Source organism: Metopolophium dirhodum, chromosome 6 (genome assembly GCF_019925205.1).
Source record: "Metopolophium dirhodum isolate CAU chromosome 6, ASM1992520v1, whole genome shotgun sequence".
Classification (NCBI taxonomy): Eukaryota; Metazoa; Arthropoda; class Insecta; order Hemiptera; family Aphididae; genus Metopolophium; species Metopolophium dirhodum.
Window position 1 is genome coordinate 9,222,181 of NC_083565.1, and position 18,163 is coordinate 9,240,343.

Here is an 18,163-nt window from a genome sequence, read left to right on the forward strand (position 1 = left end):
TGATGCGCGCATATAACATAAATTATGTTCGTTCTACATATTATATAATTTGATTTCAGCAGAATTAATTTTGTGTTTTTATAGTTTTAATATTACAGTTTATTGATTTATTATCAAATATTTTAAAAGTGAGGATATTATCTGTATTCTCTAATAGTTTTTTTTTATTTTTTAGTCTGTATATTTTTACATATCTTATGTTTAATGGATATTATAGTTAAACACGAAGGAGGCATGTCTTGTGGTGTATGTAACATATATAAATAAAAGTAGTGTAAAAATCGGATGTCGCGTCAATGATGATTTTGACTTTGAAGAAAAAAAATGTAAAAACGCATTGTAATATAGTTTATTTTAACAAAATGATTTAGCTTACATAAAATGTAACTTCAATCTATTTAAAATCACAAGTTGCTTCTTTTCTACATAATGATAGTTTGGAATTAATTATAGCGATGTTATATTATATTTGTATTGCATATTTTAACAAAATTAAATACATATTTTACCATTTTACCTATATTGAATATAAATCCTATATTCCTATAAGGATAATATAACCCCATCATAGTTATAAGCTGACGAGAATTTGTCTCTGCGTAGCGTTTGTTCTCAGTGTTCTCACACTGAAGGCTGCATCTATAGTGCAGCATACCCGATATAATATTTGGTCTGTCTGTTTAGGGCAATTCGAGAACCAACTCTGTGGAAAGACACCCTGTATAATAATTACGCATGCGTATACAATGTCATATTGTTTTGTTTAAATTGGGTAACAGTTGTGTCCAATGGTAATTTATATTCACCGACAAACATGTCACGATCCCTTGCAATGAACTCTTAATCAGATTATATATGGTTCGTAAATTTTGCAAATACGTTACACGATGCGAGTATGTATGAATGCACTGCTAACCACCGTATACAGGTAAATCCTCTAAGGACACTGCAGTAGAACCTGGAAACGGTCCTTTTAAAGGGATCAATGTTCGTTAATGTATACATAGCACTAACACACACACACACATAGATATATTATGTATTGTATAAAAAATACTATACAGCTATATACGCCTACACGGGTGCGTGCACAAAAAATATCGTCTGCTAATGCAACAGGCGCAATTTCAAAATTCTTATTTTTAGTGAAAATGTACCTTCTCATTATAATCACCTCTTTCATTATGATTTGTAAATGCATAAAACTCATAACAGTCATAACTATTCTTTAATTGATAGGTACAAATATTGTGTTGCTTGAATCGTCGTATTGTAACATATACAGTCATATAGGTATTGTACTGGTGTATCAATATTTTTATTTTAAATCTTGATAATAAATTCCTATATGGGTAGTTGCTTGTATTACTTGCGTGTATAAAACAATAAATATTAAACATATTATAATATTTATCGTAGAAAACTGTTCGATAAAAAAATCAACCCGTTATTATAGTACCTAGGTACCTATTACATATTTACATGTTAGTAAATAAAATATAATATAATATATAAATTATTATAATCCAATCTTACAATATGAGACTTTTTTTCTTAATCTTTTCCTAAGAACAATTTATTTAGAATTTAAGTAAGATAGTCTGTAGATTTTGTATAACTTGTATAGTTCTTAAAATCTTTTAATCCAGGTCGTTGTAAATTAAAATTAAGAAAATATGACAATAATGCAATTAAAGTACAAAAATACCTTTTAATGTCAATTAATACATTTTACATTTTACATTTTAATATTGTATTATTAATTAACAACCTATTATGAAGTAATAAGAACAATATTATGTCACTTAAGTATTAAAGATACAATTATAAGCGCCTTAGTGATATATAAGACTAATTAATGTAACATTATTGAAAATAAATTATAAAAGCAATAATTTAATGATAATAAAAATTCTTTATGACTATCATAAATTCACCACGGTTCTATACTTTATTTAAATAAGTATAAGACATACAAATATGAGGTTAATATTATTATTTGTGTAAGCCTAATTAAAGGACTTCAATCAATAAATATTATTCATATTTGATCTTATTTGTAAGACGTCTCATTCTAAAAGAATCTCCCCAATATTTGTAATCAATTAAATGTAATACTTAAAAAATAAATTTAAAATTAACATTTTTAAACTTAAAAGCTTTACATTTTTTTAGTCTTAAAAATACATAAATAATAAAAGTACAATTTTTGAAAAAATTTATTTTTAAATGTAATCTTGAAAAATACAAATTTAAATACATAATATAAATTATTTTATAAGCGTATTAAATAAATTAAAAATGTAATAATAATAATCTAACCAGCTATATCTAAAATAATAACGTATAAACCTAACACATTATTAATCATAATCAAACAACTATTATCAGTTATAGTGTTCAAAGGATTATTAAATTTATTTTTAAAAAAAATGAAAACGTTAATTGTAAATTTAAGTACCAAGTTTAAATTTAAGACCGGTCGTATGCAAGAATTCTTGATAAAATATATATTTTTAATGAGGGAAAAAAATTATGGGTCATGTTTTCGCTAATATATTAAATATTGATGCATAAAAATGGCTATTACCTTAAATATAATGTACCTAGGTATAATATAAGTGGCATTTTGGATTATTAGCAAGGATTTAAATCTGATTGAAATGGAAATATTAGCGGTGGTAATTAACTAATTATGGTTAGCTTATGCTTATCCCATTATAATATAATAATTATTATGTTTTCTGGGAAAGAGGAGAGTTGTTCCTATATTGAGGCTGGCTTAAAATCTATAAGTGGGTCACTTAAAGACGCATAATTCTGAAATTTTCAAAGAAAAACCATTCTATGACTTTGTAACAATTGTTAAAATATAATAAACAAACGACGCATTTATTATTGTTGTATAGGCGCAATGAGTAATAAATTAATAAATTAATAATAATAATAATAATAATAGTAATAATAATAATATTTCTTACATATATAATACCTAGCAGTCCCCCCTCCCCACAATAAACTTTCAGTTTTTATACATATTATTTAAATTACTTTTTTCTCAAGTGAATTTAAAACATAACATTTTAAGTTTCATCATGTATATATATTGTATATAGTGCAGATAGGTAGATAATTTTTATCATGCAATATGTATACATCACACCTGCAGGCACCAGCGGTTCTCAACTGGTATTACATAAACGCCACGTGACTTTAAGAAAAAAATTCGAATTATTATTAACGCTCCTATTAAACATTGTATACTTTCTAGCGATACGTGCAAACCTTAAATATGACGTGTAGATCCCAGATAACATATATCATATTATAATATATAAAGGCTGAGAACCGCTGAACTGTAAAATATATTATATATATATAGTATAGGTACCTAATAATATTATACACATTACACATTTTAACTTATTTTTGTTATGTTTAAAAATTAACTTGATAAACAAATTGATATTATTTTTTTATTTCCCATGAAAACCCAAACTAAATACTATACACGTATAGAAAAATAATCATTTTTATCAATATGAAAAATAATTAACAAGAAATGTTAATTCGTTACAAGCAATGAATAATATTATATTATATACATGCATGTTATCATTAGACAACAGTGAAACTCATGTACGATGTAGTTAATGATCATTGTATAAAAATTTTGTTCTCATACATAAAAACTCCCACAGCCCCTGAATAATTTCAAAACTTCGCCCTTATCTAAATATTTAATGCGTAGGAGACGCATTATTGGAACTAATGAGGTTATTGACGTTTTCCGTGAGAAAGTTGGTGATATTTAATTATTGATGAAAATATAAAACAAAAATAACTCGATACACATATTTTAATTTACATTATATATCTAAATTAATATTTAAAATGCTATTTGAATACAAAAGTTTTAGTCGCAACATACTCGTATATATTATTATTATCGAGTAGATAAAAATATTATATTATTATTTAAGTAGGTGCCTACTTAAAAATATAGTTTTTATAATTAAAATTTTTTTAAAACGCTTAAAAAAATATTTCTCATTATTATAATATCAGTCATACCAATATTCGGTTATTGTGGCTACAGAAAAATAATATGTCATGCTCTCCATGCACTATATTATTATCATCTAATGTTGCGTTTACAATTTTTACCGACAAACAACTAAAAAATATTCTATGAGTATTTTACACACGAATAAAAAAAATAATACACATAAAATAGTACCTGAATACAATAAATACAAAATATATAAATATAATATATATCATTATATTATATTATAGTATAAATATTGAAGTTAGTTATTATAGTTGTTGACGACGTACTGATAAGACGGCTGGTATGACGTTTGATGTACCGAAAAATGTGGCTTGGCCGTGTTCGGCTGCAATTCATGATACCTGGCATGATAATAATACTGTTCTGCAGGGTCAACACAACTGCTTGACGTGGATGGGTATTGGTTGCTCATCGTTAGGTACTGATCCAGTTCCGAACTGTCCACCATGTCAGCTCCGATAGCCTCCACCGCCGGTAGATCGTCCATGCGACCAAAATCTAGACTGTAATCTATCGCAGATTCACCCGTTTCTCCACCTTGAATATCAATTTATTGTTACGATTTATTATCAATTAAATAAAACCGTTTTTAGACTCCGAGCGGTGAAAGTATTGGTTTTACAATGTAAGTGTTATGTTTTTATTTTTTTTTTTTATGACACTTTGCCCTTGTTATTTTTAAAATAATTGGGAAAAACTAAAAAAAAATACGGAGAAACGGGAATATTGCCTCAACACAAGTTTTTGACAAAATCGATTTTGATTGATATTGGAATTAAAAATAAATAAGTGTAGAGACTTGAAATTATTACCAAACATCATTTTTATATTAGCATTTTTCAGGCATGATTAAATTTTAAAAACAATTTGGCTACTTTTGTACTATTTATGGACATTTAATATATTTGTAATTTTTGATTTATGATAATAAAATGTGTATTTGTAAATCAAAAATATAATAAACAAGGTTTTTATAAAAATTAAAAATCAAAATGTTGACAAAAATTACTAATTCGAAAATTTTTAAATTTTTATATTTAAGGCTTGAAATATGATACAAGATTCTTTATAAGTATAGTTGTTAAAGTGTATACAAAATATCATAGTTATACACAATTAATTTGTATAGCTTTTTCGAGTTAACATTTCAACGAAATTAGGCATTTACGATAAATAACGGGTTTAGTTATTTTATTAAAATTAAAAAAATAATTAGTTGGGATTTGAAACTTTTCGCTGTTGTGAATATATATATTGTACATTTTACTGTACATAATGACATTTTAAAAATATTTAAACTAATTTGAAACTGTTTATGTACATAGTGCTACGGCATGGTTCTCGGTATAGTTTTGTAAGTTAATAACAATAGTTTTATTAATAAATTATAAAATGCACTTAAAGGACTCGACACCGTCTCCGCTCGGAATCGTTTTTCGTATAATATTCAATGGTTTATTATTGAATTAAAACTTAACAAATATAATACAAATATTATATTGCAGCATGGTGATCTTACTCTGTGGTACAAACGAAACCTGTATAGACCGACTTTCGCGGTGTTTTAATTTAAAATAGATGGACGATGTGCCGAAGTAGTTGAATGCTTACCATAACAAATAGTGTGCGTAGTGTTGCAATAGCCGTTTTTGGGCTTGGCTGGGTAGTAGTTTGGAGTAGTAGGAGGAGTCAGTGGTTCTGGTGCTGAACCGGATGGACTACTACTACTGGTCGACGATGAACTGGCAGGAATCATTTCTTGTTTAATCGGACGACTACTAGTGGTGCTATTAAAAATAATAATAATAATTAACCTAAATATTAACTGTTTTTTATAACCAACAACCAACGTACTTTCGAAAATATTTATTATTCAAATCTCAAGCAATATTAAACCTAATCAACAATTAATCAAAATGTATGCTTATAGTTAAAATCTGTTATACATAATTGAGTAATGAATACAAAATGTAAATATTTGGTTTGTCTATACAGGCATCTTATGACCAATTTAAAAAAGCAGCTCCAATAAATCTATCTATTTTTTATTCATGCAGTAATAAATTCAAAATTATATTCATGTGTATATAAATGTTTAATATTACATGCGAATCTATATCTGAAAACCTTTTAAACCCCACGCAGAATAAAAGTTAATTTTAACTTGGTACTTCGACGTATCTTTGAATATTATGAGATTGTCACACGAAATCTGATAAAAATGTATAAGTTTTACCAGTGTACGTGTAAAAATACTTGACAATATGAAACCGTGCCCAAATCGTTTGCTATATCCCTACAACTATAGTCGGTAATCTTACATTCAAATCACAAATGTACAAAATATAAAATATATACACTAATTGTATAAATGAATATTTTTTTTATGTGCACAGCAAATTCGAAATAAATTATATCACTATTACCTGTTACAATGCATTGACGCGTCGTGTTTTGAATGACGTTGGTACTGAGAATCGTTTGCTTCAGATTTGTCATGTTTTGATTTGTCCTGTATCTTTGGAATGCCTTTAGCAGCCTTGCGCCGACGTGGTTGATATTTATAATCGGGATATCGGTTCTTGTGGAGCACACGCAGTTTTTCAGCCTCTTCTATAAACGGTTGTTTATCATCACCACTCAAAAGTCTAAAAACCGTGTTTAAAAAAATAATAATCACTATATTGTATAGACGTAATATAGTTAGATACATAATAGTTAGTAATTCATCTAATATACGATCGTGCAGCATTAACATTTGTTTATCAAAACACGTATTAAAATATTTACGTCCAATTTACTAAACTATAAACATAATATTGTAGTTATACATCGTTAGCCATCACAGATGATTAGATGATTAGCTCATACGATCCCACAAAGCTATAATGTGTTTGCTATTTACGTTATGTATAATATGTACAAAACTACGAACATGCTAATCGTTAATATCATACTTTAGGCCTTGAAAATTATAAATTTAATGTACTTAATTTACTACGGCATGAGTGTATACGACCCCTCCCCGGAATGCACGACATTTTTTCTTAGTCCCAATATTGTTATATTATCCTCATTACTACAAAACTATATGGTTTTTAATGAACGCCTTAACAAAAGAAAAAAACACGTACGAAAACCACAAATATTATATAATATTATCGTAGAATACCGGAACTGTTCGTTTTATTTTTATTGTTTTATCCTTGTGTCTTGGGCACCTGTTGTCAACCAGCCAAGGGATGAAAAATGTATTCCTCATGTTTTTTTTAATATTTGACATACCCAAAGGGTTAACATGCTTGGGGTTGAAAATAAACGGACAATTAAATGTACGTCCGATTCGTCCCAGATGCTCGTGTGCCGGCATATCCGTCCCTAGACACTCCCTGTATTATGTCATATTACTATTTCTGAGAGAGACTAATTAAACGCGGGAGTGTCTCTCTGTGGAGTATGACCTTTCCCATTTTAATATTAATATTTTACGCTCCACTACAGTGTAGAGAAGTTAAAAAAAAAAAACAAAAACCAAATTGAAGACCGGAGATATTATTATTATGATGAAAAGTTATAATACGCATTGTAATAAAAAGATGAATTTATTTCTTTAAACAGTAATATTATATACAGTTGCCCACGCGAGTAGACCATTATTATACACGTCCTGAGTTTGAGTGTACATAGTAATATACCTATAGGTACCTCTACAGCCATTTTTACATAATAATATGTGAATTATTCATCATAATAAAAAACCTCTGAAAAGTATTTACTGTAAAATTGAAAAATAAAAAGTTATAAAAAATTCGTATACTTAAATAAAACAGCTGAACCGAATTTAGTGCAAAAACTTTAATCTCATAAATATATACGATTTTTTTCGTAAGCCTATGGGAACAGAATTTTGACACAAGCATATTATATCATCCATTTATTTTACTTCTACCTACATGATGCTGTTATAAACAACACATCCTAAGTAATTTTGAATTTGATATGTAGGCACCATGTTATATTATTATATATGAAAATAACACTAAATGTTTAAAATTATATTATCGTTAGAAAAGTTCAGAAAAATAATGCATAGTATAGTACCTACCTATAAGGGCTAAGACGTAATCTTTGACGCTCTCCTAATTTAAGAAAAATTAATGATTTTATACTTTTTAAAAGTCACTTTATTATATTTATGCGTTATAATATGTTTACAAAGGGTTTAGGCGGTTAATGGTATTACTTTAGAGTTAATTATATACTTATTATTTTAACAAAGTTTTTTTTATATTAAAAAAAAATTAACAACCAATTGAAAACCATAAACTTAAAATGTAAACAAAAATAATTATTATATTATAGGTAACCTATATATTTAATAAATATATATATTTGAAATATATTATTTTTTACTCTATATTATATGTTAAGTAGCTATCTATTACTAGAACTACCTAACTATAAAATTAAATCCAGTTTTTAAAAATGAAATTATCGAATTCAATGAATTTAATGTTAACTCATCAAACAGTTTAATTATAAATAACATAAAAATACACTATTATGCCACTATTTTTGCACGAAGAAGATGTTCAAATATTATATACAATAATATGACAAATAGTTGAGATATTAGTATAATACTAATAAATGTCTAAATTAAAAATAAATATTTTACATAAAAAAATAGCAGAATCTTATAAAATAAATTGCTTACACAATAAAAATATTAAGTATATTGTATTTTTTGCTTGATCAATAATATGATATAGGTATTATGACTATATATAGATTTAGTATATACATGATATTATATCCATGCTGTATTATTTAGCTACAAAATGAAGACGAAATGTATTGAAGTATACTTTATTCGTTATATTTAAATCTTTACTTGCATTCTATCGGTTAAAAAATCACTTTTAGCACTTAGTAGTGCACACTATAATACAAATATTATTCGTCAGCACTTTAATATGTAAAGCGTGTTTACCATCATTTTAAACTGAACTCAGATCTAATCGTTAGTTTTAGTTTTTAACATCTCTTTGAATTAATGCCGCCCAAACAAAAAAAAAGTTATAATACTTAAAATTTTTAATTTTAATCATAGATATATAAACATAAAACTAATCAATGTTAGAATTTTTTGCTTCGATGTGAGTAAATATATGATGTAGGCAAATATTTTATTTTTGTTATTATTAATATTGGATAGACACAAACATGTTACAAACAAAACTATATACACGTCACACGAGTAACGACTGTAACGTTATTGAAAATTCCACGATTTTTAAAATCTAAAATTATTGAAAGGTGAGATTAGCTTGCATTTTTATACTAGCTAGGCCGTAAGATTCTTTATTTCAATAAGGTTTGTCTTAAAAAATTATAAAAACACAATGTAGCTTTAACACGAGGTAGTAATATAAAGATATAGTTCTATAACATTGGAATACAACATATGTTACCACTTAGTTACCTATAGTTATAATTTCAATAGACTTTGATCAAAATAACATGTTTAATCGGTATTCCTAGTATTTTAGTAATGTTTTTTTTAAAGTGATTATATATATTTTAATAGTATAGGTACAGTGGGGGGCTGTATTTTGTTGCCCGTATTATTATCACTTTAAAAAAAAAATATTTATCAAGTTTAAACTGTCAACTAGTAAACATAACGTAAATATCATATAGGTGCGTCTTACCAGAATGAATTCGTTATTGAAAAAAACATTGTATTTGCGTACCAATTTTCCTAAAATGAAATTTTTTGGTAAAAGTATGAACTACTTGTATTAAATTGTCTAGCCTCAGCTATACAAATTTAATATTTTATATGTTTTGAACTACAAATTAACCGTGGTTTTGTCAATATTTGAACTTTAAATGCTTATATAAAATAACCATGACTATATGTATCGTTAATATTTTAACTATTATAAAAACGTATGTTAAGCTTTTCGACCGGGTAAATAATTTTTTATTAACATTTGTAGAAAAAAAAAACTGAAATTAATCAAATATAATCCAAGTGAAGACCTAACCAAGGTTCCCAAACAATTTTTTACTATTTTTCATTTTTTTTTCTTCAATTATTTTAAAAAGTACTGAGAATTTTCAATTTCGACCTCCTAAAAGTACCAACTAGATCAAATTCGTTTCCTAAAGCATCCATTGGGCATCGAAGTTTATGATCAGAGCATTTTTTCTACCAGAAAAGTTGAGAAGTTGAAGTTGCACAAACATTTGAAAATACCTCGAATAAACGTCTGAAATTATTAGACTGCAGGACAGAATAAAAATAAAATTGTTATTCATTTTCAAGCCCCCCCCCCCTATTGAAAAATTCTGCGTACGCCAGTGGGTATTTATATTAATACGTATTCAAACTTCCTCGATGTATGCAAATTTTTATATTATTATTATGTTTAAAAAAAATGTAGTTGACATTTTTCAAATACATGAAATGCTATATTGAATATTGAGTGATATCTACGCTATTGAAGTATGCCCAGACGACGTAACCACGTTTTCAATATAATACGACGGTAAAATAAAAAAAACATGTTTGTACTAGGTATGTACATGCTATAAATAATAATACATTGATTACAATTTTAACATAACCAATTATCTCCAAAAGTATATTAATATACTTATATAATATATAACATATTTACTATACACAATATACATACTGTATTATTATTATTATTTTTTTTTATTGAGCTTAAGCCCGGCAACTATGGCCATTGGCTGTTTTTTTGTTTGTTGGGGGAGGAACGGTTGGAATGGTTGGTTGAAACACGTTTGCAAAGATTTGTAGCTAAAAATCCCGAGTGGTCACCCATCCAGGAGTTAGCAACACCAACTGATACATCAGTGCATATTTTCCGCAGTTGAGTGTACGGACCACGCCACACACTGTATTATTATATTATATAGTATTGTACATTTGCACCCAATTTATAGATCAAACAGATAATTTTATCCTAATTTTAAACAGAAATTTGTTTATGGCTTATTTAACTTAATTATAGGTGCCTTCCCATATTCTAAAACAGTAATAATATTGTAACAATAGCGAAGCTGAACACGGTCTTTTAAATATTTACAAACTATATATATTGAAAAATGAATAATATTTATTATAGGTACACCGTTAATACATCCATCAAACAATGATATAAGAATACAAATAAATTATACTAAATATAACATCATGAAGAGAACTAATCGATGTTTATTTTATTATTATTATTATACTGTGGACAAATATATTATATTTCGCTAGGAAACTTGGTTTTTTCGATAACTATTATGTTATGGTTTTAATTCATTCAAAATTAGATACTTATATTATATTTGGTTTAAAGTTGAATGTGATTTTTAGAAAAGAATAAAATAGTTCTTACTTATTTTGATAAGATTTTTTTTACTAAAACATTATGCACCATAATCGCATATTTTGCTTACCACTACATGCTACATGCCTACATACTATTATCAAAATATATCATAAGCTCTTAAATTGAATACGGAAAGCGTTAATATTTTGTTTACCTCCACAATTGACCAAGCGTTTTGCTGAGTTCGGCGTTGTGCAGCTGTGGATACTGATCGGCAAGCTTGCGACGTGCTGCTTGAGCCCACACCATAAAAGCATTCATTGGTCTCTTTACATGATAATTTTTCTTCTCTGTAGGAGGTCTGGAAAATACAATTTACGTGTTATTATTAAGATATCCAATAATAATTTGTCGAAACAATTATTATAAAATGTAATAACAATTAGTCTATATTATATCGACCCATGTAAACTTGTGTACTTATCATAATCTCAGATTCATTTACAAACTTAATAAGAATTAATTTCAATGTAATATGTGTACTATGATTAAATACGAAAACGAAGATAACAAAATAGTACTTATATACATTTTGAATTAATGAAAATTCCTATTAGATTTATATATGAGATATTGTTTAACATGTAGATAGTTTAAATTCACCCAACATAATAATTGTATATCAGGTATTTCATATAAACATATTAATATATTTATGTATAGGTCATAAACTCTACAAACATTATACTATTGTGATTAAAACACTATTCTCATATTACATGTTTCCAGTAAAAAGTAAAAACGTTTACTATTTTTATCGACATTATAAATTTCGTTTGGAAAACCTCAAAGTTAGCAGCTATAACGGCTCAGTTAAATTAAAAGTGAAGACAGGCGACTGATAGCATCTTCCCTTGCGAGTTCCGACCGAAAATACGTATTGGTAGGTGTCCAAGACTCATATGTTTCCGAAAAGATATGACAAGACGCATAAACGTACGTAATTTGTATAAGCATTACAATAATTAAGTATACCTACGCGATGGCCACGGTTCGTAAACGAAGGAATTACGAACTGTAAAAAAAAAAAGTGTCGTCTATAAATTACACAAAACATGCGATAAAATTAATTATAGCAACGATCGGCGCGGGCTTAATACATAATAATATTATAATTGCGACCTATTGTGGTTTTATTCGTTCATGCTTCGTTATATGGTTCGTTTTAACAAAATCACAATGTATATTATATTTCTTAAAATACTATTATTAACACGATGAATATTTTTTAGTAACTTGATGGTAAGTAGGTAATTGGATACTAATTTTGAAAAACATACACACAAACGGCTTTTGTTTCACCCGTTTAGTTTGTTTAATAATTCTGCGACTTTACTAGACAGTTAACTATTTATAACGACACAAATTCAAACATACATATTCAATTTTCGTTTTGATCAATAAACAACCTGTTACTGCTTTATTTTAACTTATACCAGGTGGATTAGAAATTTATAAAAGAATTCATAACAAAATATACAATTGACTACAATCTATGCATGACATGTCATATTATATATATATATATATATATATGATACGTCGTGTAATTTTAAATTATAAATTAATAATATTAAATTATCGTAAATATTAAATTATCGTAATTACTAAAATGTGACGTATCACTTAAATTATTGTTATCAAATATTATTCACCTTAAAGTAAATGTCAGCTCATATTTTAGACGGCAGATAACATATAATATTATTCTCCTCATGAATTTGTATCAAAGTTTATCTTAACCATACACTAAACTATACACTCGTAGCCATGAAATTTAAAAAAACAAAGAACGGTTATGAGTTGTCACGTGTCAGTGTGAGATGGGACGAATACAAAGAATGTTGCGGAGACATCCTGCTCCTTATTTTTCAATATGAATACCTACCTACCTCTTTTGAATTTTTAATTTCATCCTGGTATCTGTACTAGATACTAGGTCCTACTATATAAAATATAAGTAACATTACTATTTTATAATAGAATTCCATAAATTCTTAACTTTTTGCTCATTTGCGTTGTATGTAAAAGAAACTATACTATGTTTAATACACCCATATTTTCTATTCGCTAGTTTAAGAAATAATGGGAAAAGTTTACGCTTTATTATTGAATTCTTGATACAATAACTTAATAACATATTATACTATATAGATACCTAAAATATAATCCTCAGTATGTTTTCTTCAAAACCGCTGCTTAAATTTCTTTTCTTGGAATTGTTTAGACATTGTTTTTATTAACCCCCACATATTTTGTTTATTTAAAGAATATATTATATCGATTTAAAAAAAAAAACAATTGTACATCCTTTTATACTTAATGGCCGACACGTGTGGTTTGAATGAAAATTCACTTTCGTCCTTTTTACCGCAGGGTTATTTACGATTGACCATGGTTTGTGTTTGATGTTTAAACAAAAATTAGCTGACTGTAGTGTTTGGAATATTGATCATCATGACATGACACTAGGCGTTAGATAAAATTAACAAATATTTTTATATTTTTTTTTTTCGATTTAGTTTTGTGTTCGGGACCTCGTAGGCGTCGGATCACAAACACCGCTATCAGTATAGTTATGCTGATATTATTTTTTATTATAATATATACATTACATAGATATAAAACTAATAGCCTATCGAATTAGATTCTATCCACGTTGTATGTCTTACTAAAGAACTTCCGGTCGTCCCTTATCTTCCGGTAGGACGGACGTAAAAAAAAAAAAATGCCGCCAATGTCGCCGACAGAAACTGTTAACATTCCTTAATGAATTCATCTAGAGCATAATATTTACTTATCAAATATTTTGAGTACGCAGGTCTTCATATCGCAAATATGCATTTATTATTTATTTTTAAATGTATATCTGTATCCGTAAATGGATATCTTTGAAAAAAATGTTTCGATTATATTGAACAGATTTTATTGGCGGTTATAATATTCATAATATTTTTCCCATAAAAAATGTATTAACTTAAAAAAAATACTTCCATATATAATGTTACAATATAATATTAATCAAAAATATATTGAACAATAAATTGTTTTCGTGGTTTGTGGTTTTATTTATTATTATGAGATAATTTATAACAGAAACTGAAATAATAATAACTTGTTTAAGGTATCAAATTTTTATTTTATATTTTATAAAAAATAAGTGTTATCATTCTATACAAGTCTATTATATCTTAAAAAATTTTATAATTTCTTATTTTATTTATTCCAAACCCGTTTAAATTGTATTGTTGTATTGATAGAATACGATCAAATGTACATACATGCCATCAATATTCATAAAAGAAGTATTATAAACAATTAATCATTTCAGTTTTGTACGAACATTGACAGAATCGTTTAGGTAGGTTTAAATTTCAATTTAAAAACATCAGCACAAGAAAATGGTTTTCTTTATTTTAAATTTAATCGCGAAATGTTTAGTATTCAAAAAATCAATCCCGCGCGGAGTTCGCATTACCAAACATTTTTTAAAAAGACGGTTCCATAGATTTATTTTCCTCAACTTTTTTTTATAGGTTTTTGAGTTTCTTTAACAACTAAAAATTTAAAAAAAACTACACGTAAAATACAATATATATTGGGATTTTGTGTACAACTTTTTGGGATTTTATAATGACTATAAATAAGTGATTTAAAAAGAAAAAAATTCTCATTGTACCACTCCTTGATCCCTTTGTTGAACCACTTTGAGTATAAAATGTCATCGCGAGTTGAAATATGAACTTTTCGATAATTCTCAGATTATTTAGTAATAAAGTATAAATTACTTGTGCTTAAATTTAATGAAAATCTTACGTGAAACTTAGGGTGTGCCACCAATTTACAGAGAAACTGGGATTAGGGAACCCTTTTAACCCTCGAATAACCATTAACCCTCGAAAGTAAGGTGCTTTCTACAATAAAAATAGCAATTAATAGGTTTTAATATATATTTATTAAAATATACATATACATTAAATATATTAAATATATTTAATATATTTAATATTTTTATAATGACAACGATTATTATTATTGTTACACATTAGTATATACACATAAGTAGGTAACTATAGAAAAAATATACAAGAGTACAGCAAAAAATCGAATCGAAGGTAATTCTTTAGTAGACACCATTTTGAAAAAATGTTGACGTAAACATATGGATAGAAGGGGAGAAAAATCGAGAATCATCTATTTAAACTATACTGGGGTGGGTTAGAAGTAACACTTCTTGTCGAACAGACAAGGGATGGATTTATAAGTGGTATGGATCTATTTTCGTGTCAGGTCGTTATAGGGTAGTTTGACAACAACAACTTTTCTACTCACATACTGACACTATCTTTCACAGCTTTCAAGAAAATATATTTCCCAAGTTATCCCAGTCAACCCAAATTATTGTTGAACACATATCCATTTCATAATTATTATCCTCCTTTCCCTGCGACTAACATCCCCTCCAACAAAACAAAATTTACAATTAATATACAATTGTTAATTCTAGTGGTGATTTCTTAAAAGTTAAAACTATATTTAAACAATCGTTTTTATGATTGTTTTACTAAATCAAATTACATACCTTCATAAATTGTATCGCAGATTAGCATAATTAAAATTTATTTCAAAATAGAACTCTTATAAATAATTTAGTAAAATTGTTCAAGAGTCTTGGACCAATCAATCACTAATATTCTGATTGCAATTAAAAGTATGAGTATTAGGTTCTTGGTTCGTATAATATAGAATACAATATATTTAAATACATATAGTATTATATTATTGCGATAAAGATACATTGTCATACTCGTTTTTTAATCGTGTAGACTTTTATAAGTTAACGAAATAAAACATAATATTATAATTTATATAGTTACGATAGTTTAGATTATTGACAAAACCAATAAATATTTGTATATAGGTAGTGTTCGATATTATCAATATGCCCAAAATTCGTATACGATAAGAAACCGAGTTAATTCAAAGGTTAAACAAATTTTAATTTACAGGTCATACAACCGCGATGCTGCGTGCTATGATAGCTGGTAGATGGTACGGTACCTAAAATATTTCAAATAAAATGTGCATTTTCTGAATTAATTTTAACGGTTACGTTACGGTTTTATTGTTTATAAATTATAAGTAAATAACGTTCATCAACTAACCATGGGCAAGACGATACACAATAATTTAACCACAGCCAGTGGCGTACACTGCACATATTTTCAATGTGAGTGGGTTTTATGAAAAAAATTATATGCGCATATTATGTATAATATATACGTATCAAAATATTTTTTTGAATTGTACTAATTTTTATACATCTATAAACATATAGTTAAATAATACCAAGGGGGAGTTTGAACACCCAATCTCCCATCCCTCGCGTGTCCGCCACCGACCACAGCTATACAATATACATGGGATAGGAATTTGTTGGTCTAAAAGTGGCCTAGGAATTTCGAAATGCCACAGACCGTGTTTTCGACGTAAGTAGGTATACCATGGAATAATATACAATGTTATGGTATTATGGTTAAATTATCGAAACGAAAAGACGAAAAAAACATACTTGGCAGGAACTGGCACTAGAGTCCAATCGTATCCACCCAAAACTTTGCTCACGGCGTCATTTATCTGCTCGTTGTCTTTCAATGCATTGCTCATCGCCGCCTTTGCCGCTGCCGTTACGCTCGCTGCCGCACTCGCCGTAATAGTGACCACTGGTTTACCGGACGGACCGGGTGATTTGACCAATAAACAGTTCATTATTGTGATATTTATGGGAAAAAAAAGTATAATTTTTAATTTATATACTGTAAAGCGAGTGGGTTGGGTACGCAAAACGTCACAAATATAATAATACAAGCGAACGAAATGTCAAAATAATTAAATAATCTGTTCTGGGTCGATCGAACTAACACAAACCAGACGAGACCATGTACTGTTGGACGGAGATCATGTCCGCTCGTCTCGTATAGATCTTATCGTGGATCTTTACTCCCACCACTCTAGACCAGGCGGAGCGTAACACAACTCACGCGGACCCCTGCCCCCCTCCCACAACTTAAATAGCACATTGCTTTTTTTTACGGAGCACTTAATTTGATATATATTTTTAATTCCTGAAAAATCAAAGTAAAAATAACAAATTGTATGTTATAATTTATAATAATAAAATAGAATCAACAATTATAATACAACAGGTGAAACAAGAGTTTCACGAACATAAATTATTTTATACAATATAATATATTATAATTAAAAGTAGAACTACAAAACTAAATTGATTTTTTTATTTTTAACCAGTGGTGGCTTCTTTTAAATAATAACATAATAACTCGAAAAAAAAAATTAATTTCATGATGGGTCAGTGTATAAATAAATAATAGTATAATAACATAAGTAGCAGGTAATATTTCCTATACTATACCTATTTAACTTTCAAAATTATAAATTTTATAAAATTATACCACTAATATTATACATTATACATAACCATTTATGCAAATCATTTGAAGTTAACGATCATCTAAATTAACATTGCGAATATAATACATTATATGCAAATTGTATTTTTCGTATACCCTCTTCAGACAATGATACAGTGTTTAGGGTCGCGCATTAATTATTTTCTTTATGAGTTATATACTAAAACGTCTGAAAGTAT

At 27.4% G+C, this 18,163-nt stretch overlaps 1 protein-coding gene across 1 annotated transcript; it reads right to left on the reverse strand.

The window, feature by feature from the left end:
* Positions 1 to 1,773: 1,773 nt before the first annotated feature.
* Positions 1,774 to 17,425, reverse strand: LOC132946501 (transcription factor Sox-10-like). The gene is made up of 5 exons (XM_061016535.1): positions 17,066 to 17,425; positions 11,648 to 11,794; positions 6,502 to 6,723; positions 5,687 to 5,862; positions 1,774 to 4,612 (listed from the first exon to the last, which is right to left on the reverse strand). Exons 1-5 carry the CDS (start codon positions 17,260 to 17,262, stop codon positions 4,314 to 4,316), a joined length of 1,041 nt encoding a protein of 346 aa, XP_060872518.1. The 5' UTR covers positions 17,263 to 17,425; the 3' UTR covers positions 1,774 to 4,313.
* Positions 17,426 to 18,163: the final 738 nt, after the last annotated feature.